Below are 26,233 nucleotides of genomic sequence, written 5' to 3'. Positions count from 1 at the left end.
TGAAATGTTCTGTGGCCTGGCGACATAACGGTGCTTGTGTGAAGCTGATTGTAACCAACCTACTGAGTGCACGCGTGTATAAAGGTAGCACAGCAATTAACCATACATGTCACAGACTGCAAGATAATGATCATTCATGACCCTACGAGTTTATGCTTTTTTTGGTGATTATTTTAGATTAAACTCCTACCTGTAACATTTACTGTAAAGAAATGTGTCACACAGACAGCAGCCTCTCTGGAGTTGTCCCTTTTCTCGGAGGCTTAATCTACTTTCACTTTATTTATCATGGCTCCACACAAACAAAAAATTGTTAGTGTTAAGTGGCTGACCTGGAAGTATGATTAAAAGTTATCAGGAACTCCAAGCTGGTGGTTTTGCTTTCTCGTCAGATAGTCCTGCATGAGCATCACTGTGTGAAGAACAAGAAGGATGCTGTTAAAGGATGTGTTTCACTGAAGGCAATGAGATCAGTGAGAGCTGGACCAGGACCTACGTCAGATACTTCTAAATTCCTGTATTAAGGACACAGAGGCACCATGAACAATTACATCCAAAAGCAACACACAACTTACTGGCTCTGAGTGGCTTAAGGGATTCAGAACTTGTTATTCATTACAAGTAAGATTTAGTGGTAAGGCTGCAAGTGCTGATTTGAAGGCAGCTAAAGAGTATTTGAAAACTCCAGATCAGCTGATCATGGAGAAAAAGTGCTTGCCAAAGCAAATCTTCGTTTAGATGGAGCTGGTTAGCATAGTGATGAAATCACCTAATGATGCATTGCTCAGAACATATGCCTGCCATTAAGCAAAGTATGACTGTGTGAATGCACAGAATTCACAAACATATGGAAATACACAAAAAGTGTCAAAAAATAAGTAAGAACTGCTAACGTTTGTAAAACCCAAATGCTACCTTGTATCTTAGGGTTACTATATGCTCTCTGCCACTGACGACTGCTGCCGCTTGCCATACCGCTGTAACCGCCCAGGCTCAGAATTTATCTCTGATCATTCTCGTCACTGGATTCAGTTTATCAGGGATTCAAATGATTTTTTAGGTGTGGGTAATATTAAACTTGTTATATGCTGTTCTACCTTATTGAAAATGTGGCTCTAGAGTTAGGTTGTGGCTCTCCCTTCTCTAAGCCCAAGCATGTTCATTTAAAAGTTTCCTCTAAGTCCTATGCCAGGTGAGCCACATTATTCTGTGATAGGGAAAACAGCAAATAAATAAATTAGACTATTGCTTTCATTTAACTGACTAAAATTGTTGATAAGATATAAACCTTATCTCAAGATTTGTAAGACTACTATGTGAACTTTCTGTACCGCCAGATTTGTAAGCTCATTTGGCATGGTTAAAATCTGTAAAATATGTAACAAAACAGTTAAAACTTGTAAGACAGGGGTTAATAGTTAAAATTCTATACACAGGAAATCTTAAAGGAATTATGTGACCTGACACTACCTTGGGATGTAAGCGACATGTGGACTGAAGCTATCTTAGCTGATGACCTCCATCAGGATTGAGACAAACACGTGGCTGGCAGCCATATTTACTAAGGTCAGAGAGGATAAGTGCTAAATGACTTTACCGCCATCTTGATTAAAGGTTCTAAAGGCATGAAGGGGTAATGGAGAGCAGCTAAGGCTTGGCACTATGGGGCAGAACTGGCACTCGTGGGGATAGCCCAAGAATGTATGCCCAGCCTCCTCATTGGTAGAGGTGTAGCCTAGTTGCAGTTGGGAACCCCAGCAGATCTGAAGATGATGGTGTCATGTGATGTCCATCAGAAACAACATCCACAGTGAAATAGACCCAGTCTGTATGTACTGCTGAGGGTGGAGGCAGAGAGGGAACCCAGGCTCCTTGCAGGAGCTCAAAGGATCATGAGTGAATCCCAGATATTAAGTATTGAGTTTTTACACTGTTGGAGTTTGGTTTTCATTGTGGTAATGCCTCTGTTTCTTCCCTCTTGCAGTTTTTTTTTTTTAAAAGAGTACTTTATTTTCTGATATGGTAGGGGTTCACAATTAAGAGATTTAAATTTTTTTATTTTAATTTTGGAGATGAAAAAATCAAATAAAAAAAAACTAAAGAGTTATTAGGGTCACAGTTATGAGTACCAAACACTAAACACTAGACACTGGGATATTTCTATCTTATGATGAAGCAAGATAGTGACCTAAACAGTTTGGCAAAGAGCTTAGAATAATGTTTCTTCTTACCTAGTCAGGCTAAGAGAGGCTGTCTTAATAATCTATGCCTAGCCTCCTTGTCTTTTCTAACTTTGTTAAGCTTTGGCTATTTTGATAAACTGAGTCATACAAAAAAACTGTGACATTCTGTAATGGTGGGCTAAGAAAGGACTAAGAAAGTGAAGCTGCCAGTCTCCTTAGCTCTGTATTTAGGATTTAAACTTTTATTTTGATACTAAAAGAGCTTCATTTTTTAAAAAATGTTATGTTTTAAGGCTAAACTTAACAGGAATAAAATTCCAAATCCTATTCTTTTAAAACTTACTTTTTGAAAATTGATAAAGATTATTAAGACATTAAAGTTAAAGGTCAGTCAGCTTATAACTGTCCAAATTCTTTAATGTGTTTAGAACTATACTTGTAGTCATGCTAAATACTAATGTAATTAATTGTAGAAAAATGCTTTATTTAGCTTTCTGTATGTGTTTTCAAGGGAAGCCTAAAGCAAGTAACTAAAAGCAAAGTCTGCTTGAAATAGATGGCTCCCCAAACTTCTCACAGATCTGCTGAATACGACATTTTAAATGTTTAATGGGAAAGGCTTCTTGTGATAGACAAAAATGCCAGATCCTAGAGGCAACAAGGTCTCCAAAGAAGACAGACAGGGTACAGACATTGATTGTGGTTACAAGAAGCACTGGGCAAAAAATGCCACATGCGCCACTTCCTGACAGGGCCGTGCTCAAACTGTGAACACTGTTCGGCTGACTGCCCTACCCTGCTTAAGTCAAGGTAGGCTAATTCTCCCACGGTCCTCATTCACAGAAAAATCTCTCAGAACTTCTGGGTCTGGCATCCAAAGACCTAAGCTGCCCTGTGCAGCAACTGAAGATATAATGTTCTTCTAAGTGATAAGTGAAGCCCTGTGACCTCTGCCCCACCAATGAAGCCGTCAAGACCACAGGAACCATCCAGGTAGCTGGTTAAGTCTGTCATTATAATTAATATAGAATCCATTTGGTTTATTCTTTCTGCTGAAATTTATTCTTCTCGTGTCTCTGATGGTATGATGGCTAACTGAAGCGTTGTCAGTTTGTCAGTTGCAAGCAAACAGCTCCTTTCCCAAGGCTGCAGCTACCTTGTTGGTTCATTTCATACATAACAATCGCCTTACATTTTCTAGAACTACCAGGTCTCCTGCTGAGAAAGGTAGACAGGTTTGCCTTACTAAGAGGCTTCATAAGAAAGCATAGACAGGTTTTACACGTAACTTTTTACTATTTCCTTAGTTAACAGAACTTGTTTTGCAATTACTGCTCTCTAGAAACAACCTCTTGTGTCTCATGGTAAATGAGTAAATAGAAAAGATTTCAAGCTTAACTTGTGAGGGTCTAAGAAAATATTTTAAGGTGTGTAAATGCAAGTTGTAAAGGTTTAAGAAAATGATTTAAGGTGATGAAAAAATGTTCTAAACTTCTTTCCATCTCTATGTTATTGTTATATTAAGATTTTAAAAGTTTAGAGTTTTAACATTGATCAATGGAACTCTGATAAGCTCTGAATACTATTACCAGTCACAAGCTCAACATTTTAAATTTCATTTAGTTGTCTTAGTATAGACTTAAATATACTTCTCACTGGACTAAAAGCATCTCTGTCCAATCTAGATATCCAGCCCTCTGGAAAGAGGAAAAAAAATGTTCATGCTTTTTAGCCCAAAGCTTTTACTATGACTCAAAAGTCTGAGTCCACTCTAGCCATTCTACAGACACCTGTTAGCTGCTTTTTCTAAAATATGGATTTCAGTAGATTACAGACAGTGATAATGCTAATGTATCTAAAACTTTACCTCTTTTTGTAAACTAAAAGTTCATGGACATTTCAGGGAGTCACCTGTCACAGGCTAAATGAATTGTAAAATAATCTTCATTAGCCTATTCAACTGTCTCAGAGGCTTACTACCTCTGTTTGCTAACTTAGGCCTGGAAGCTTCTAGCCTCCACACAATCTAACCTAGGCCTAGAACGTTTTCAGCCACTGCCTATATTGCCTATTTCTGAAAGGAAAGCTTATCGGGTAAGATTTTCCTTAAATTTCTTATCATTAACCTCTGTCTAATCACATTTCCACTCAGCTGACCATCCAAATTGACTACAAACTGCTCCAAATGGCCATGAGCCCTGAACTGTCTGAGAGCTGATGTGAGGCAATCCAGTCAACATGATTGTTCCCTGTCTCTTCAGCTGGGTCAGCTAACCAGATGCTTCTGATGAATGCCTCATTGCCAGAATCCCCTTTTGGCCTTTGACTAGCATTGTAGCCTTCCTGAGTCCTAAAAATTATGTCATAATTTCATCAGGAAGTAGTTACAAAAAAGTCATCATCAATAGAAGGTTGGAGTATTAGAGACAATGGAAACTCCATGGCAAAGGGGATATAATGGCTACTTATAATGTCTCTTGGCATACCAATATTCATGTTGGCCTCCAGGCTCATTATCAAAAAGGTACCTGTTAAAAACAAATAGATCAAGATGAATCAACAAGAAGATTAATTAATTGAAGTAGTTCTACCATATGATAGGATACTCAGCTGGGCCCTATGCAAAACAAGGAGGGTATTGTGTGAGAAAATGTGTCCATGCAAACCACTCAGGAATAATTAGAGGTTAGAGATAATAGAACAAACAAACAAAACATCCTGAGGTTATATAAATGACTGGTTCCCTTTCTCATTTTCAGGTTCCTCATACATAGTAACTCTGATGTCAGCCATCCCATGGCCTTTGGTCCTCCTGTATCTGCTGATTACTATCAGACCTTGTATCATTAATACCTTAATTAGCTACATAAATTCCCGTGTGAGTGCCATTAAACTGATGGCACTTTATATGATGACCTCTTTATATTAGGTCCTAATATAAAGAAGTACCCACCACAGACTCAAGGCTACAAGGGGGGAGGATGTCATGCTTAATGTTAAGGTTTAAGTTTAAATCACTGTGCTTAAGAGATCTATAAAACAAAAATGCTTCTAACACATAAGCTCCACTTTCCCAAGGAGAGATAACTTCCCAGAATGTGGATGGCTGTTCATGGAAGATGGTAAAACATGTTTTCACTTCTGTAAACAAACTGGGTTGTCCTGACTGCACAGGATATATGTTGATTTCACGTAGGTGGATGGAATTTAGGTAGGAAGTATGTTAGGATGTATGCTTGTCCATGATTGGAAGGAAGTAGGAGCATGTAGCCTTATGGCTTTTGCCTTTGTAAGCCCTTGACTAATGGAATTCAGTGCCATACACTGGGAATCCGGGTATGGACCTGGGGGTATCTACTGTCCTGGTCCATGTTTAATAACGCTTGCTTCAAATTTGGTTCAAAAATTGTTGTTGTGGTCTTATCCTTGCCCAGTAGGATTAACATTATAATTTTCATAGGATGAAACATTTGATATGCTTATAATTGTAAGTTTTATTTTTACATTAATGAGCAATATTAAATTATAATTTAATATCTTTGCTTGATTTGTTTTCAAAGTTACATTAGTTTCAAAAATGAACTGAAACTTATGTTGGCATTATACAAAGGGATTGGAATCTTCAATTTGAATAGAAATGATATCATTTCTCCTGGATTGTTTAAGAGAATTCACTATTGAGCACTTTTCATTTTTTTCTATGTACTTTTTTGTGAAAATTTTTTCATTTATTTTTTTATTTATTACAGTTTATTTATGTTGTATATCAGCGTGTTTCCTCCCTTGCCCTCTCTCCCAATCCTGTTCTACCTTCCTATTCTCCTCCCATGCCCCTCCCCCAGTACACTGATAGGGGAGGTCCTTCTCCCCTTCCATCTGACCCTAGCCTAGCGGGTCTCATCAAAACTGTCTGCGTTGTCTTCCTCTGTGGCCTGGTACGGCTTTTCCCCCCTTAGGGGGAGGTGATCATAGAGCCAGGCACTGAGTCATTATCAAAGACAATCCCTGATCACATTATTGGGAACCCACTTGGAGGCTGAGCTGCCATGGGCTACATCTGTGCAGGGGTTCTAGGTTATCTCCATGAATGGTTCTTGGTTGGAGTATAAGTCTCAGAAAAGACTCCTGTGCCAGATTTCTTGGTTCTGTTGCTCTCCTTTTGGAGCCCCTGAGCCACCCAGGTTTTCCTATCTCCCCCTTCTTTCATAAGATCCCCTACACTCTGCCCAAAGTTTGGCTATGAGTCTCAGCATCTGCTTTAATACCCTGCTAGGTAGTGTCTTTCTGAGGTCCTCTGTGATAGGCTCCTGTCCTGTTCTCTGTTTTCTCTCTCTTCTGATGTCTATCACATTTGCCGTTCTTAATGAGGATTGATCATCTTACCCAGCATCCTCCTTCTTGCTTAGATTCGTTAGGTGTACAGATTTTAGTATGATTATCCTATATTGCATGTCTAATATCCACTTATAAGTGAGTATATACCATGTGTGTCTTTCTGCATCTGGGATACCTCACTCAGGATGATCTTTTCTTGTTTCCACCATTTGCCTGCAAATTTCATGATTTCCTTGTTTTTAATTGCTGTGTAGTATTCCATTGTGTAAATGTACCACAATTTCTGTATCTATTCCTCAGTTGAGGGACATCTGGGTTGTTTCCAGATTCTGGCTATTAGCCTTGAACTCATTGTCACCAGAGACAACTTCCTAAACAGAACACCAACAGCACAGGCTCTAAGATCAACAATCAATAAATGGGACCTCATGAAACTGAAAACTTCTGTAAAGCAAAGGACACTGTCATCAGAACAAAACGATAGCCTACAGATTGGGAAAGGATCTTCACCAATCCTATATCTAACAAAGGGCTAATATCCAGAATATATAAAGAACTCAAGAAGTTAAACAGCAATAAATCAAGTAATCTGATTAAAAAATGCAGTACAGAGCTAAACAGAGAATTCTCAATAGAGGAATATCGAATGGCAGAGAAACATTTAAAGAAATGTTGAAAGTCCTTAGTCATCAGGGAAATGCAAATCAAAATGACCCTGAGATATCACCTTACACCCATCGGAATGGCTAAGATCAAAAACTCAAGTGACAACACATGCTGGAGAGGAAGTGGAGAAAGGGGAACCCTCCTCCACTACTGGTGGGAATGTAAACTTGTACAACCACTTTGGAAATCAATCTGGTTCTTTCTCAGACAATTAGGAATAGCACTTCCTCAAAATCCAGCTATACCTCTCCTAGGCATATATCCAAAATATGCTGAAGTATACAACAAGGACATCTGCTCAACCATGTTTATAGCAGCTTTATTCGTAATAGCACTTTTTATTTTTAATAGGATAGTTTATGATTGTCAGAATACAGTCCAGGAATGGAGCTGTGTGAGGAGAATTCTGAGTGCTTATGAGAGCATTCCAAGTAATCAGGACAAGGGTATGTGGCCTATGTTTCTTTAGGATTGTTCTTAGAATGTGCTTTCGTGTTCTCCCAGGTGTAACTTAACAGGAGTGCATTTGCTTTGGATTACAGGTTACCATTTGCTATTGTTATTCAGAATGTTTACAGCCTGAACTCATGAATACTTTATCCATGTGATCATTCATAGCCCTCAAAGTAAAATTTGTCTGATGCTCTAAATAAATGTAGTTATTGAATGAGACTTTAGTTAATCTCATTCATCAGGTCCATTCTCCCAGACCTCACTGCCTTATTATGATAAATTAATTTTCTTTGGTGGAAAGAGCAATATTTAAATATTTTCTCCCCTGGTATCTTTCCGTTTTTATAATTTTTCCATCACAAAACCAAAACCAAACCAAAACAAAGTAAACAGAAAACTGGGAAGACCCAATCCTCTTGTTTTTCTAAATACTTTCCAGCATTTGCATATGCAACCTTGGTTCTACTTTCTACAAATAAAATATTTTTAATTAAAATAAACACACTATACTTTCATTTACTGTTCTAACAAGACAAAACTTTCTAAAACTGAACTTGGAGCGAGGTATGATGGCACATGGGTGTAATCTCAACAATTGAAAGGTGGGAAGCAGGAGCTTTGGGAGTTCAAGACTAGCTTTAATTGCACAGCAAGTTTTCTAGGCCAGCCAGGTCCACATGAAATCCCAACTCAAAAGAACAAGAGTGAGCTTTGCCTGCCCAGAGCATCACTGATCACCTAACTGAGAAACACTGAGTAGGTTCTAACAATCCATCATCTAGTTCTTTTTCCTTCATGGAAAAAGAGATTGGACCTCCAGGAGAGGATAAAAATTTTAATGCTGCTAGGTTAAACACAAAGGGTCTTTTCTGGAAGCCAAGCAGACCTGGAGTCAAAGGCTAATGCTGCTATTATCATATGAGCATCATGGACCGTTGCTCATTTTTCTAAGCCTCATATTCCTTTCCTAAAGAGAAAGAAAATGAAGATGAATCATTTGTGAAAGTTGGAGTCACTTGTATGGATCTCAGCAAACACACACACACACACATACACACACACACACACGTACACAAACACACACAGGTTCTCATGTGTGACTACTTATTTGTAACCACCACAAGGCACACTACCAGAACCATAGCTTGCACAAAAACCTTTGAAATCTTTCACAAGTACTTCTGCTAGAACAGTTGTCTACTCTCTCCCTGAAAATAGCACTGGATTTGTGATTAAACCATATAGCCAAGATGATTATTTCAAAATATTGGTTGCAATCTTCTTGATTCTGCCTTCAATGATGTCCTCTTCTCCTAACCTTCTCGTGATGTTCAAATTGACTATAGCCCACACATTCCCACTGCAATGCTCTGCCATCCTCAAGCACACATCACTATTCTATAGACAAGAGCTCCCTGTTATGTAGGTTGAACCATTTTAATGGAGCCATTTAAATTAAATGGCACAATGTGTAGAAAACAGCACAGCAAATATAGAATGAATGGCAACAACTCTTTTCTAAATTCACAAGAGAGCAAGGTGGCTGTGGTAGTTTAAATGAGAATGTCCCTCACAGGCTCCTGTGTTTTAATAATTGACTCCCATTTGTTCGTTCTTTTTGAGGAGGTTCAGGAGGTGTGCAGCCTTGCTAGAGAAAATACGCTCGTGGAGGCAGGCTTTAAGAGCTAAAAGCCTCATCCTACTCTGAGTTTTCTCTCTGGGCTTTATGCTTCCAGGACCAGGATGTAAGTGCTCAGCTTCCTACTCCATGCCTGCCACTTACTGCAATGCCTCCCCTCTGTGATGAACTTTTATTCCTCTGGAGATATATGCCAAATCAAACCCCTTCCATAGGTTATTTTTTGTCATGGTGTTTTATCACAGCAACATAAAAGTAACTAATACAATGTTCAAAAATAGCAGTGTGTGAGGAAAAGCAGAGTGGACTCATAATCTCAGTTAGTAGCAAAAGTGGTTTAAGAAAAAGCCCTTGGCATCAGGAAGCTGCTATTTTTTGTCATATTTTATATTGTTTATTTATTTTATTGATAGTGTTTTTCTGTAATTAAAGGCCATGTGTGCCTCAACTCCCTCTGATGGTACAAAAACACTCTTTCTATTCCTCCTTCCCTAAAAAAGAACCAATAACGTTCTGACTACCTTCAGTCTTCTCCCACATTCTCATTCATAGACTTGTGCATATCTGACTCAAGCATTCATGCATATGAATGCCCTGAATAAGGGCTGATGCTTAGATTATTACTGAAAGTAAAATAAGGCACCATTGGAATAAGTAAATTTAATGTGCAATACAAAGTATAAACTAGAATGGTCACTTTATATTATAAAACTACTTCTGTTCTGAAAGATTTGTGACAGTTGTAACATCTTTAATAGTCCCAAAATCATGCACATATCTGTCTATGTCTCAAATAAAGGAAGATAATTACTATCTCTGCCCAATCCAGGGCACAGAGATCTAAGTAATTTCCAATAGTGGACTCATAACATGACCTAGAAAATTAAAAGCAGCAGCTTATATAAAGGTTCTTGTGAACAACATTATGCAGTTGGCAGCTGTGGCTATTGCTTTGTAAATTAATTCTATTTGTTTATGTATTCTGTGTATTCCAAATTAAATTTAGAACACAATCTTCATAAAAATGTACAATTTCAATGCAAGATTTAAAAAGCAATGATTCAACTAGACTATATATCATATTAGAAAAAAATATGTAACTGGCATAATATTGGATGGCAACTTGATAATATTTTTTCAAATATCTTTAAAATGTATAGTACTTTGATCACTTCCCAATTAAAACTAGGTTAACAGGGATATCAGACATTTATTGGTGGGCAATATTGCTTGATACACAGACATTTGAACCTTGGAATCCTGGAAACCCATGTTAATAAAAAAAGGGGAGTGTGTGTGTGTGTGTGTGTGTGTGTGTGTGTGTGTGTGTGAGTAATCCAAGCACTGTCATGTACAGAGATAAGAACCCTAGTTTCCGGTTCAGTGACAGACCTGTCTCAAGGGAACAAGGCAGGGAAGGAGGGATAGAGTAGAAAAGCCAGTGCCATCTTCTGGTCTCCATATGAGCATGGGTACATGCATCTGCACATACAACACACACACACATAGACACACACATGTACACACTAAAATTTATAAAACCAAATTCAACTTATTATAAGCACTTCTGTATCTTTATAGGAATCCTCACAGGTTTTTCAAAGGGTATAATGAGCAGTTGAAAACAAAACTTCCTGACTCATGGGTTAGTGAGATAATTTCTACAATAAGCACACCCTATCGTAGCATACTGTTGGTGAAGTTATGGAAAGCACGGTTTTATCTAGCAGCAAACTTGGAAACACAGTTCACACCATACTAAAGACAAGAAAGCAGCTGGCAAACAGTCTCTGTTCTAAGACTCATCTACTATTGAGGGCATTGAGTCTTCTTCCCCCTCTCCAGGGAAAATTCCTATGCTGAAATCCTAACTCTGGGACTTCAGAATAAGACTTTATTTGGAACCAAGATCAAGCAAAAAATAAAGCTGTGGGAGGTCATATAACAGTTGGAGAGTAAGCTTCCTGTTCAGTGTGATTGGTATCACGTATCCCCCCCCCCACACAGTGTCATAAAAAGAAGGCAGAGATGGGAGGGATGAGTCGGCCGTGAACCAAGAAACACCAAAGACTAGGATATGGTGAAGAGTAAAGATCAGATTCTTCCTCATGACCTGTGACTTGATTTAGCCTTTCCCATATCTCGAAACTTTGGCTGCCAGAACTTTGAGACAATAAATGTCTGTTGTTCGTGATACAATCAGGCATCACTTAATCTCTGAAAGAGGTGCTGAGAAATATATCCTTGGGTGATATCATCATTGGGCTTCACAGAATGGCTTGCTTATATAGGCTACGACCGCCTCAATATTTTTTGTGCTGTAGCTTATGAGTCTACCACAGGATAACCTGATTTAGCAACTGTCATTGACTAAAATGTCCTTATGTAGTGCATGAATATATGTATACAGGCCTGGAAAATTGGCCTATCATCTCAGAGGGAAAAACATGTTTACTCAAGAATATTTTAAAGTGTATTTTCAAAATATTAACTCAGTTAGCTCTCAGCAGAACATTGGGTACTATTTACTTATTGGCTTTTGCTTTAGTTTGTGTCCTAATTACCTTGGCAAAACAGTTCCCACCACCCCCGACTCTCCAATGCAAGTACAGATTTGTTCTGTGAGGCATCACGGCTCACTGATGCATGAGAGAGGCAGGGGCTCATGTAGACTTGGCTGAAGATCCTGCCTGGTCATGCACCAGCTCTATTACTGAGCAAACATACATTAGAAGGCCGTTGTGAGACGTGAATGAGGAGCCCAGTGCTCTTCTCCGGTTACCACACACGTTGCCGTCTGCCAAGTTACCTAAAGTTCAGTGCCGCTGCCAGTCTCACACCTACCACGTTATCATCGTTCACATTTGTCGTCTTCCATAGAAGCTTCTCTCAGATGAGGATTGAGAGATGCATTGGTCAATGGGTATAATGAAACATCATTAGTAGCTGGTTTAATACTATATCTGTTTAGCAACATAGTCATAGCTGATTCTTTCCCAGAGCTATGACACATGTAGCCATAAATTCTTTGCCTGATAATGATTCCAGGTATAAGTTTCAACTTATGGAACATAACTAATTCAAGCAGGGAGTGTTTGGTTACTTCCTGGAACAGTTGTACCAGTGGGTCTGTCTACTCAGGTCAACCATTGTTGTGGCTCATAGAGTTCACAGCAGCGTATGGTTGGTGATTCCTTTTCTCCTCCAGTAGCTCGCCACCCTTCAGCACTATGAAAGGTAGCTAGTAGGTACGAAGCATACCATACTGTCTTGATTTCATCATGTTCTATGACCCAAGTATATGGTGTCTTCAGCAAGAGCATATTACTGCCAAGTTCTGGAGGGTAACAAAGAACAATAGCAATATCCTGTAATGTTTGGAGGTCTGTGGCATCTCATTGTCCAGCAACTTCAAAAGAAGAAATCCGTTTCTGGCACTGGAATATTTTTCCTTTTTTAATTAACAAATTTATTTATTTACTTTACATCTCTATCACAGCCTCTGCTCCTTCTTTTCCTCCCAGTCCCTCCCTCTCAACATCCCCCCCTCCTCCCCTCATGGCAATGGAATTTTAGGATTTTAGGCTGTGGTATGTAGTAGGGGCATAGTTGCTCTTCTTGTCATTTTAAAAAGCACTGTTTTCATATGTCTGTGCATGCATATACATGTGTGTGCACACATGTGCAGGGTTGTTTTGATGCATGCTCCTTTGTGCTGTGTACAGAGGCCATAGGGGGCACGAGGCACCCTCTTCTATCACGGTGAGCTGTTACTTTGAGGCAGTCTATTATTGAACACACCCCATTTGGCCTGACCTATATTTATTCTAGTGTCAACATGGCCTTCAAAAGTACATTTGTTCAGTTATACAACTGGTAAGTGGCCAGGCAGGATCTTCAGCCAATCCTATATGACCTCCCGCCTCTCTTATGCATGCCATGATGCCAAACATACCACGTAGATTGTGCTTGAAGTTTTTGTCAAGGCTGGCAACAGGCAAGTCCCAGGAATTCCCCGTCTCTGCAGGCTCAGCTGTAGTACTATGGCTGCAGGCATGTGCAGTACCATACCTGGCTTGTTCCTTGGGTGCTAGGATCCAAACTTAGGTCCTCATGGTTTGGCAACAAACATTGTTAACCATTGGCCCATTTCACCAGACTGCATGTAAACTATAAACTCCTGAGTGACGTTGGTAATCTCATAAATAATTGTGTTTTTCTTTCAATTGCTTCATAAAGGGAATTGCAAGGTCTAATGGTGAAAGTTCTAGGATAAATCTCATTTATTATCTATGACAGATGAAAACACAACTTCCTCATTTCCTCATAGAACCGCCATCACAGATGGACATGAAAGGCAGCTAGTAGGGCATTGCCAGTAGGAAAGATTTTCAGATTCCCAACCTAAGCCTTTGTTTTGATGTTTTGTTTTTGTGTTTTGTAAGGCTGATGATTAAGTCCATGCTTGGCAAGTGAATCTGCACTGCGCTCTATCCCTAGACCAAGTTTAATTTCTAGATTTAGGAACAATCATCATTACTGAGCCTTTGAATGGGAATATTTTCATACTTTTAATCTACACATTTGCATTCTAAATGCCCATCCCATTTAGAGTTGACAAATTGATAAAAGAGTTTGCTCCAGGATTCTTAGCTATTTGTTAAATTTCTAAATACATCTTTGATGTAGGTCAAAATCCTTAAGTAAATTGAGACTCAGTGAAGTTGATTTGTTCACGAACATATCCAACCAAGGTTGTTGGTTGAACTCAAAGTTGTATGGTTCAAAATCCAGCACATTTTATCTTCTGTTTGATACAGGGTCTCATTATGTATTCCTAGCTGGTCTAGAACTCACTATATAGACAAGGCCAGCCTCAACGTCATAAATATCTCCCTGTCCCTGCCTTGTGAGGCCTGGAACCGAATGCACAGGCCTCATTCTCTCCCTGCCTTGTGAAGCCTGGAAGCAAATGCACAGGCCACCCCCCGGCCTCTCGGCACATTCTAAATCATGCTATAATCTTTCCTTGGCCAGCTACCTCTTCTTCCAGATGCAATGTCTCTCAAGATCTCTATGTTTCACTTTGATCATGGGCCAATATCTGCCAGTTTTCTAGGATCACTCTTCAATCTAAGACTTTTTTTTTTTTTTTTTTGTAACTTGGCCCTGTGCTTCAGGAAGGATTCCAGCATGACAGCAATCTATCAGGTACAAGCAAAGCCATCAGATGAAGTCACTGTACCAAAGCAAAGCCAAGCAGTTTACAGTAGACCAGATGGACGGGTGAGTACTTCCTATTGACACCACAGAGGAATGTCTTTGTATTTGGCACACAAATTCTCCAAAACACAAACCTAAGGAATCTGAGTTCTCACATGCAGGAAGCAGATAAAATTCACTCATTCCCCACAATCAGTGATAGAACTCATTTGGCTTAAGTAATTTCCAAACCATCCAAAGGAATGTAAGTGTTTATAATCTTGCTAAGTATCTAGATATTTCCTGAGTTCCCCAGATGTCTTCCTGGGCATATGTCCATAACAGATTTCTGAATTTGAATTTCTTTATGGAGTGGACTAGTAAATGAATATTCTACAAGAGATACAAGATAAATAAAATGTTCAAAAGACTGGGAATATTTTTGAGCTGTAAGAAACTCCAAGAAGCTATTTTGAGGGCACTTGGTATTTAAATTTTGTTTTATTTTCTGTTTGCATTTGATAGTAGAAAAAACTGAATTAGGAATGAGAAGAAAATTTAAACCTCTTAAAGTCTTGTATTTTATTAGTAGATGATACCAATATAGATTTGTGTCTTTTTTATTATTGTTTTTCGCGGGGAAATCACTGCCGCCCTAGACATGAGTGGAGGGTCTCTACTTATGGAGAAAATTCAGGGAGATTATCGAGGACACAGAGTTGTGTCTGGTTAGATTCACATCCTTTAAGATTTACTAGTTGCCGGACTTCAGGAAAATGATTTGATAACTTCATTTATAAACAAAGTTATTGAATAGTCCTCAGATTGTAATAAGAAGTCACATAAACCACTGACAGTGATTAGAAAATTGCTGGTATCTACATATTATAATTAACGCTATTTGTGTATGGTTTATGGTCATCTCAGCATGCACCTTTTTCCAGTGGGAAGACAATAGAAACAAACAAACGAATACACACAAAGCATCACTGATGTAACAGTACAACTTTGAGCAACCTGTTTTAGACAGAGTTGGGAGTCTGGAGAGTTCATTGCAATTGGATATAGCATCATCATTAACAAGGTCTTTCCCAGTTACAGGCCACAGCTGTACGCACCAGACACTGATAGAGGCTCTGCTAGAATTTAACCCTTACAATCAAGCAAAAGATGTGACCCTTATGATACCCACTTAATAATGCTAATAGACCAGTGAGGATTCCATAAAAAATAAAGTGAAAATAAAGTGAAATGTAATATGATATGATACGATATAATATAATATAATGTAATACTATATGGGCCAGAACTCTAGCACCTGGTTGATTTCAAATCCACATTTCTTCAAGCCTAAGGTGGATTGTACATATCAATGAATCCCTGTTCTTCATGAAACAGATATTTGTCTCATTAAGCAAGCCAGTGATGTTTCTTTTTCTGTTTTCTACCACATCGCACCACACACACGCACATACACAGAAACTACACATCACAACATACACACACCAAACACACAGAAACCACACATCACAACACACACACACACACGCACACACACACACACACACACGCGCGCACACACACACACACACACACACACACACACACACACACACACACCACTACCACCACTACATTTCTTTTGCCCATTCATCTGCAGGAAGTCACCTATTTTTACCACCTATGTACAGACCCATCACTGTACCTGTCATGTCCATAACTTTAAAGACTGTCTCTCCTACTGCTCCATTAGAAAGGACAGTCTAGAGGAGAACGGTTTGACTCTCATGACCCTTTAAAATCAGGCCACAAGTGATAGAATAACAGTGGACATTTGACCTGTGGGCAATGAATCCATACGCTAGTTTATTGGCTTATGATATGGCCTGGGGTTGATAGTTGGGTTGAATTGAAAAAATGGTGAGCTAAGGCAATCAAATTCCTTCTTTCAGGGTGTCAGATGAGAATCCTGGGTAGAATAAGTAAGATATATTAAGAAAAATATGCTGAGAAAATAGGCAGGACTGCGTCTAAAATACTTAAAATAGCAGCTGCCTTGCTAAGGACTCTTGCTGTTCAGGTCAATTAACACTGAGCTATGAAGTCTGGGCCTGCTTAGTCTTTTCCTATTGCTAAATGCTGAAGAAGTCTATACTATCCCTTTCTCTTCCAAATTTCACTCAGTTTATGTGAGTTAACCTTTTTCACAACTAAGACTTGACATGTACTTCTATGGGTCCTTACAATTCTTCACAACAGATTACAGGAAGGGACAGTGTTCTCTAGAATTCATTTATTCATACTCCATTCTGTTTCTTTCTTCTCTCCTTCCCCCACTTCTTTCATTTAACACTGTGTAGATCCCAGGACCCAGGAGCTATAGAAGGATCAGCAGACGCTCCTGAGTCGACCTGTCTTATATACCAGGAGCCGCACTAAATCTTTAGAATGTGCAGATGGATAAGGCAACATTCTACTTTGGCTAGAATGAAAATGTACCACTAAAACTTATGCTCTAGACTCCATCAAGAGGTCAGCTTCAACCACATCAGCTCTCTCTCCATGTTGAAACCTAAATGAAAAATGATTCATTAGCCAGTTGGGGTTGGGTAAGGCACGAAGTGGAGCACGTTCCAAACAGGTGAATTGGCATGTTCAAAAGCCACCTGATCAGCAAGACACCAAAACCAGGACTATCAAATGTCCATGAAACGTGAAACATGTATGAAGCAGAAAATGGGCTTTGGAAAGGGTGATCTGAACTCCCTCCTGTGTGTGTTTGCTTGGGTGATACGTTAGATTCAACTTTCTCTTTAGTGTGTCTCCGCATGTTTGTGTTCACGTGTCAATGCCTGCCTGATGTGTGTGTGTAAACCAGCCTTGTATATTTGTTTGTTAAGCATAATTCACATTCATTCATTCATTCATTCATTCATTCATTCATTCATTCATTCATTCATTCATAGGCAGAGTCTTTTCCTAGTTTGATTGAAGAGCAAACCCCAAGATTTTCCTGTCTCTACCTCCCAGTGTTGGGCTCAAAAGTACTCGCCAAGATGCCTGGCTTTGGCCACGGCTTCTGGGGATCAAACTCAGGTTCTCATGCTTGCAGAACAAGCACTTCACTGGCTGATCCAGCTCCCCAGTCTAAGCCTCACTCATTCTTGTAAGTCCTGAGGAGTCTGAGGCAGAGGCTACAGGGTGGAGACTGTTTAAAGGCGAAGGGCTCAGACCTGTGGGGAGCACAACTCAAGTTGCCACGCTTCAGACCCCACCACACCCTTCATCCAGCCTTCTGCTAGTGGCGTCGCCATCAGAAGCTCAATTGAGGACACTCACTCATTTGCTTACCATGGACTTGTATGTGCATGACTTTTAAAAATAATTCCTGATGCTTTGGGGCGGCTGGCAAGGGGTGTTATCTTCAATGTTCAGGTGTGGAAACACAGTCTTACAGTAGCTAAGCTAACTTAGTGAACAAGAACATCCAGCAATACAACGGAAGTGAGAGGTCTTGGTCCTGTACTCGTATCTTGCAGAACTATAATAATAATAATAATAATAATAATAATAATAATAATAATAATAAACATAAACCTAACACATGACTATTTTCCTTCTCAGTTTATACCTCTGACAGGGACAGATTTGAATCCTTTTAAGAGAAATCTCCCTCTATTATTTTTTTCCTGTGTTGATGGGCCTTTAAGCCTGCTGCCTCAGTAAACTCGGAGAAGCATTATTTGCTGAATTCTGGGGTGCTGTTGAGCATCAAGCATGTATCCATTATATTCCAACTGAACACAATTTTGTCAGAGGCAAGAAGGTTATAATTAAATCCACATTAACTTAGCTTTAAATACATCAGACCACAATGGCAGATTGCCACTTAGGATTTTGATGTTTCATTTTACAATTCTCCATCTTGGGTACAGGGAAAAGAAGTTGCATTGGACATGCAAAACAAAAGAATGACAGTAAAATGTGATTAGAACATTGACTTTATAATCAAAGACTTTTATAGATGTTTTATGTGAAAAAAATGATTTTAATTAAAACTTGCGTGGTTAACTAATAATGAGCAGAAAGTTAAGCCAAATATAAAAGAAAATAGGTATCTGTTGAATTTGCTCTAAAGGCAGGCATTCCTTGGCATTTTCAGAAATGGTCTCAGATACATATCTTGATGGAAGAGATATAAACAACACAAAATAAGACAGTGTTCGCTTTTAAATCTCCTTTGAAAGAGATAAAGAACACAAAATAAGACAGGGTTAACATTTAAATCCTCCTTGAAACTTTGGGATAGGAGACAATGAGTGTTTGCCGAATGGGAGGAAGAAGACTGTAGCATTTAAAGAAATACAGTGTGGAGACAGGATGTCAAGTCTTGGCTTTGGCATTCCTACTGGTTTTGTTCCTGATGAGTTAGTTAGGATTCCCAAGCACCAAGGTGAAATGATGTCATCCAAAACCAACATGGCACATGAGACGTATCTTCATATCAAGCTTGAAGAGAAATGTGATTATTATTGCTTCTCTTACTAGGATTTTTACAGTGTGGCCATGATTATTTTACACTCTGCTATAGGCATCAATTGGTTGTTGCCAGTAACGGGAATTATGCATGCTATCTTTAGCAAGACAGCAGAAAGTGGTATAATATTTTTTTTAAAAACACAGCTATAGATTTAGGTTCAGAAATGCAGAGTATATAAATGTACAACTATTAAATTGAGCACATGCATTTCTGGACTGGGTGGCTTCATCAGGGAAATAAAAGGACAGATGAAAGTTAGAATAGAAAGTTGAAGTCCAGCATAGTAGACCTGTTATAGTACAATTAGAGAAGGATATAGGAGAACAAGAAATTGAGGAATGGGGTAAGTCGATTCTGGAAGGGCAAAATCTGCCACTGCAACACAGTGCTAGAGGAGTAATCAAGACACACAAGCATCATCAGGGAAAAAAGTCCTCAGCTGTTCCAGTGGTGCTAACGTTTGAAGCATCAATGTGCCCTGAACAACATGAATATGTTGAGTCCACTTTTAACTCCACATGAATCCCAAGGTGCAAATCTAGATTTTATAAACAGCAGAAAAAAGGAATGTGTTTACAGCAAGTATGGAGAGAGACAGAGAGAGAGAGAAAGGAGAGAAGAAGCCAACTTGTAGCACTGCAGTAACAGAAAAAAGAAGAAGAAGGAGGAGGAGAAGGAGGAGGAGGAGGAAGACTGGTAGAAGACAGGATGATATGCTCATGGATTTTCAAAAAATATTAAAACGGGATAAATTAGATATTTTGCAAGATTTCCCAATAAGGATTTACGAGATTTATAGGACGTAATTTCTCATCAAGTAATAAAGGAAATGAATGAACTACCAGAGTTAACTCTGTGTTTTGAAGAGTTAATAAAAATTCCCTTGACATGATTTAATGAAGATTAAGGATGGAGAAGCTTTGCCCAAAAATGTCTGAAAGTGGTTGAGGCTTTTTCTACCATGCTTTTCTATGTTACTATGACTTTAAATTTATTTCATTCACAAGCTCTCAATAAAGAAAACAAATAAAATAAAGGGTATCTTCCCTTTAAGACTAAAACCCAAAAGCAGAGGATGCCTTTGGATAGTTCAAATAGTCCATCCATAGGAAAAAAAAATCTTACAATGTGAGTTACTAAAAATCACTCATGCATGTAACGTAGACAAGTGATATATCTACAATTTTGACTTTCAATATTTTCCTTCGGCCTGTCCCACCCTCTGCCACTGACTACCAAATTACACCTTGTAAAAAAAACACACATCTGTTAGTTCAATTGTATATACTGTTGTGCTCCCCTCTGTGCTCATATAACACACACACACACATAAACACACACTCTCACATACAATGTATTTCTTTAAACAGCACGTTGTATTGGGCAGGTCGCTGCGCATCTGATGAGACACATCATTTGCATACTGATTAACAGAAAGAATATTGCTCTTCCACTTAAACTCTTGTGAAATATTTTAAAAAAGAAGGAAAGCTTGTTTTCTTTCTTTCCTGTTTTTAAGAATTCTTTTGTAGCAGGATCTCACTGTATATCCCTCAGGATCTCCCTGCCTCAGCCTCCTAGTGCTTGGAATACATTTGTATACACTATACCTGGACCCATTTTTGAGAGTTAATAATTGTATCAGTGAGGATTATAGGCATCAACCTCCATGTAAATAACTATTAAGTTAATTCATTGTTTTTAATGGTAGTATATTTCATCATTTTCACAAATTACACCTTTGAGCATTTCTTTGCATGGATTTAATAGCTGTTTCCATTTTTCCACTGCAAATGATGTTGCAATAGATATCCTTGAACATATTGTTGTGATTTAGATGTGTATGTATCTTTCACCATTGGCATGTTAAAACCCAGTCCCCAAAATGGCAGTCTTAGATGGTGGCACGTTTGAGACACAAGTCACTTAAAAGCTCAAAGCCCTAGTGAATAATAGCATTAGTGTCCTTACAAAGGGCAGGTGAGGACAGAGAGAAGGTGCCATCTGTCAAGCAGAAAGTGGGCTTTTGCCAGACACAGAATCTGTCAGCCTTTGATTGAAACTTCTAGCCTTCAGAGCTATGAGAAGAAAATTTCTCTGATGTATCTGTTATCCAATTTAAGGCGCACCCAATTTATTGTAGCAACCCAAGACGACTACCGAACACAGATATTTTATGGACGTTTATTTCTATGTCATAACTGCTGAAAGGGATTATAACATTAAAAACTGGAGACATCCAGGCTCAAAGCCACTTTCTATCACTTTGTGAACTTCCACAGAGGCAGAGAAACTGGGATATGTTAAGTGCTCTCACATTACCAATGGACCACGCACGGTTTACCAAGTGTTCTGAATGGGATTAGGGGAAAGCACAGAGACAGAACAAAAAGTCCTGTACTGGGAGACTATCCTTGCATTCAGTGTCACTGTCATCACGTGGATACAGGATACATATGTGTCAGAGCAGCCCTACATGGTGTTGGACACACATGATCAGTGCAAACTTTCTCTTCTGCTGCAGTTCTGCTACTCTCAGTCTCAAGAATCAAACAAACAAACAAAAAAACAGCCCATAGTACAATGCAACACAGTGTGATACTTCTCATAAATAAATGAATAAAAAGTAACAGAAGAGAGTGGAGTGAATCACTCAGTTTGAGGGTAAGAAATGGGGAGGCGTATGAGACAGGTTACCAAGGAACTATCATTTAGACATCTTCCCTAGGCCTGGAATGTGAAAAGAGAAATGTACATATTCACTGAGGTAAATAGCCACTTTGAGCTCTGAGCTCGGAGGAGCCAGTGTGCCTCAGAATGGTGTTTCTTCAGCATTGATTAACCCAAGGATTACTGACAGAAGCTTGTGTAAATTGATGGTTGGTGAATGTCCATCTTCCCAATGTTAAGATTTGCTGCACAGAAGATCTAAACACAGTCATTCAGAATGACCAGGCTTTGAAATATATCAATAGAGACTTTTGAGTAGGGGCAAATATATGCTAGTGATATTTCAAGACACTGTGAGATAGTCATGGGTTATATCACAAATGATGTCAGGTTTCTGGCCTCATAGGGGGAAATAAGTTGGCAACTGAAGTACTATTTTGATTTTTAAAAATCCACTTCTTTCCAAGACCTGCTGGTAGAATGGATAAGTAAATGAATGCAAAGAGGAGGACAATTGAAAGATCCTTTAACTGTGAGAATAGCATGGCTTATTGGATTTGGCAACAAGGAAAAAAAATAAAACAAAACTAACCAATCAAACAAACTAACAAACCCTATTAAGGCTGGCAGAGTCTCTCAACAGATAAATGTCCTTGCTGCCAAACCTGAGTCCCATCCCAGAAATCTACATAAGTAGAACAAGGAAACCAACTCTTATGTTGTTTTCTGACCTCCACCTGGGCACCGTGGCTTACACACACACACACACACACACACACACACACACACACACACACACAAAATGTAAAAAGGAAAACATAGTATCAGAATAGCCCACTGAAAGCCAGTAGCTGGACCCTTCTTAAAGAACTTTCTTGAAGAGGTTAACGTGATCCAATCAGACGATGTGATTTAGGTCAATACACGGGGCAGATGTGATTACCTCTGTAAGCACACATCACACTTGTGTAGTTAAAGTCAGACATATGCCCTTGTCTCTGAGTCTGAAGCACAGAACAGGCTCTTACATAATTTCCTAGCTATTCGGTGTTGGTGCCTGTGATTAATGCTACATGACGGGCTTTGAACTTTCTGTTCAGATGGCTTCTCTAGCCTAGCAGAGCTCCTAGCAAGAGGAAATGTGTGACCGGCAGACTTCGCTCCTGATAGCTATCATTCCAGCCAAGAGCACTGGCACTGTTCCATGAGGCCTCGTGCCTTGCTTCTGTCTGCAGGCAGATTGCCACAGAACTCTTGAGGTGGCATCTTTAAAACAGAAACAAACCAGAGGAGCGACGTAAGTTCACAACCCCAGAGAAAGCTTTTAAGGATACATCTGGGAAAATCAAGAAGAGTCCACGAGGAGTAGTCACGGGAAAGAAATGATAATAGGGAAGTCCTCCTCCATATACTATCTTTTCTCTAAAGCCTCCTGGAGTACCTGCCTAGCTGGAGCTTCCAGCCCAGCAGTGGCTCTCAGAGCTGAGAAGTGTGGTACCAAACAGAAGCTGTTCCAGTGCTGACCAACTTTTCCAGCTTGGATAAGTCCTCCCAGCTTGCCATCTCGGTTCCTGGGTCCCTAAGCCTGGTCTCCAGCTTACAACAGTCCCGGAGAGGCCAGAACTCCATGGAAGCTTCTTGCTCTCCTTTCCACCTCCCCTGCTTCCCCCACCAGACCCTGCTGGCTAGCAAGCTGCCAACGAGGTGATTCAACCTCCTGCACAAACGCATCCACATTTCCCCTGGAATCTTAGGGTGACCTAGACCCTACCTAGCAGCCCCGGAACCGCGCCTCGGAAGCAGGCATGACTGAAGGAGGCTGAACCCCAAGCTGTGGACACAACCGAGCAGAGAGCTCTCTGCTTGACCTCTTTCTACCTGGCAGCCCAGCCTGCTGCCTTTCAGCTACTCACCAACTCCAGGGCTCGCAGGAAGGCAAGGGGTTCCTTCAGTGCCCGGAAGGTGCCCGCTGAGGCCAGCTACGAATGAACGAGACATGGGAGAGAAAGCAAAAGTATGAGCGGAGGGTTGGAGACACCTGTCTAGGGATCCAGGTCCCCTGTGTTCCCGAACCCTAGGCCAGCCGCCCTGCTTGTCCTGTTCAGTTCTACCTGGCTCACGGGGTCCATGGCTCGCCCTTGCTATGTCTTCTCCCGCACTGGTTCCCTTCGGGGATGTAGTTCCTCTGAACTATGGTCTCCAGGGTCAGAAGCCACTTCAGGCCGCAAGCAGCTGATCCAGGACCGGGGCGGGGAGCGCAGGCTGCCGGCACAGCTCGCAGAGACTCTGCTGTGCTGTGCGCTCCTGGAGCTAGCTTTGCGGGAGGCTTGTGGAGCTGGAGAGGGGTGGGCGGGGCAGAGTGGGCTAGGGAGCAGCAACAGGGGAGGGGAGAAAGCCAAGACACGAGGGCCAGGCTGTCATTGGCCAGCCGCAGGCTCCACGGGGGAGGGCGTCCGGGTGGGCTAGGCACAAGCCGCGCACATTGGTCCAGATCTCGGGCGCTGGCGCACGAACTGCTCCAGGCTCCGGGGAAACTTTGGGCTGTTGGCTGGCAACAATGGGCTAACGTCCTCAGCAAAAAGGCTGCCGGCTGCAGGAAGGGGCTTCCGGCAAGAAGAGAACACCCAATGTCAGGGGAGACGTGCGTTCACCCTGGTGACTTCCCTATGACAAAGAAATCATCATTCCAGTCACTAAGCAAAGCCATCATGAAGTGGCTGGTTTCAGACTCTGGGGTCCCGCCCCAGACTGTACATTGCTTCTTCCCCTCTAGCAAGCAGGAGCTAGGGAGGAAATTGGGGTGTAGCCTGAAGAGCATCAAGGGTGGTGGGAGAAAGGGAGGGCTGGAGAAGGGAAAAGAAAGCAAGAGGAAGGAGTGGGGGGTAGAGGGGGAAGAAAGAGTGAACAGAACTGCAATCAATTGCTCTTGGTTCTTGGACAAAGTACCAGGTAGGTAATCTTCATGGCCACCTGTGAGGTCCATAGCAAATGCGCCCATTTTAAAAGTAGAAAACGCCAAGGACTTAAGGTATGTTAAACCTAAAGGACATTTCAAGCCTATACTGTCTCCTTTAACTACGTGCCAATCCCCTAGATGAACCTCCTCAGAATGATAGCTAAAAAACGGAGTTTCCACTCCAACCTGGTCAAATTCTGCTTAGAACTTAATGAGAAGCAACTCACTCTCACCCCTTCATAGGTCAACCTTGCTCACTATAATAAACAGCAGCTTAGTTCTGTCAACCAAGAAAAGACCTTGCTAAGAGCTTAAACATTATTTCATTAAACATTCACCAAAATACTCACGGGGCAATAGCATTATTATTCTCTGTCTTGAGATGAGGAAACTGGAGCTTATTGAGGGGAGGCGAGCTGCTTGCTCAGTGTTGTTCAGCTTGCAGGCAGTAAGCCAGAACTGAATTACGAAGGGTGTCGTAGAAAGCACAGAGGAAGTCGGGAGGGGAAGAGGGGATCGCTCGTATCTGTCACCCTGTGCAGCCCTTCCTTCTCCTCCCTTTGGGCTGGTTTCTTCATATGAAGTGGTCTCCCAGCAACACAGAGAGTCCATCTGTTTACTATAAAGACTTGCCAAAAAGGCTGGGAGTGTGTGGAAACATGTGAGGGGTGTATTTAATATCTAGAAGAGGGGAAATTTAGAAAGGAATAGTTTGCCATCTATAAAAGAGGCAGCAGTACAAAACTTGGGAAGAAAGGGAGCTTTTAGTAGAGGCCCCTCCAAGCCTGAGAGAGGAATTTATTAAAGAAAAACTAGAAATCGCCAGAGTGGGAACCCGGCAAGCTAGTCACACCATCTGCAGCCACAGCTTTGTTCCTACCGTTCTTCCTACATGCTAAAACAATGGGAAGCAACCGCCAAAAAGAAGCCATTGTGCAATTACAAGGTGTATGGGAGAAGGCAAACATAGTCAAATACTTAGTACTTTACGTCCTGAATTGTATATTTTTGAACACCTGGATGTCCTTTTCATCTATGAAATAGAACACAATACTGAACATTCACTGTAGCTAGTTGTTATGAGAATTCTAGTAGAGTTTGTAGATAACCTGAGCAGGTCAGGATATCATACTTTGAATTCTCTCAATAAATGCATCTTTCCAAATGCCTCCATGAGCATGTAAAGGTCCAGGCTGTGGTGCTGACTATCCACTCTTTAGAATGACCCTTCCCTCTTGCTCCAGGAGTAGCCGTGTGTTTATATAATTTAACCTCTCTCTTATTTCCTAACACTAAGTGATGATGACTATAATTTCTTCATAGACATTGGGGCTACAGCTGTAAAAGGAACTTTTCTTCTCCTATTTCAATTGTTTCGGAGGATTACAGCCTCTGTCAGCTAACCTAGGCCTAGTCTCTAGGTTAGCTGACTCTAGCCTCTAGCCTCCATAAAATCTAACCTAGGCCTAGAATCTTTTCAGCATCCGAGACTTACTTCAGAATATCACACCCTTTCTTGTTCTTTCTGGGCTCTGGGCTGGCTGGTTCAACTCAGCTGTTCTGGCTCAAACTCCTCTCATAGCTGACTT

At 40.5% G+C, this 26,233-nt stretch overlaps 1 protein-coding gene across 1 annotated transcript in view; it reads right to left on the bottom strand.

Annotated features, from left to right (window-relative positions):
* Positions 1 to 24,289, bottom strand: part of Synpr (synaptoporin) — a 334,857-nt gene extending 310,568 nt beyond the window's left edge. The window contains exons 1-2 of the mRNA XM_055599191.1: positions 23,800 to 24,289; positions 23,602 to 23,667 (exon numbers count right to left, since the gene is read on the bottom strand). Of these exons, the coding sequence (XP_055455166.1) occupies positions 23,602 to 23,667; positions 23,800 to 23,817 (84 nt within the window). The 5' untranslated portion in view covers positions 23,818 to 24,289. The remainder of the gene's footprint in view (positions 1 to 23,601; positions 23,668 to 23,799) is intronic.
* Between the last annotated feature and the right edge of the window lie 1,944 nt (positions 24,290 to 26,233).

Source organism: Psammomys obesus, unplaced genomic scaffold (genome assembly GCF_907164565.1).
Source record: "Psammomys obesus unplaced genomic scaffold, mPsaObe1.curated_primary_1811, whole genome shotgun sequence".
NCBI classification, from domain to species: domain Eukaryota; kingdom Metazoa; phylum Chordata; class Mammalia; order Rodentia; family Muridae; genus Psammomys; species Psammomys obesus.
The sequence above is the reverse complement of the archived record's forward strand: the minus strand, read 5'-3'. Positions and strand labels throughout refer to the sequence as shown.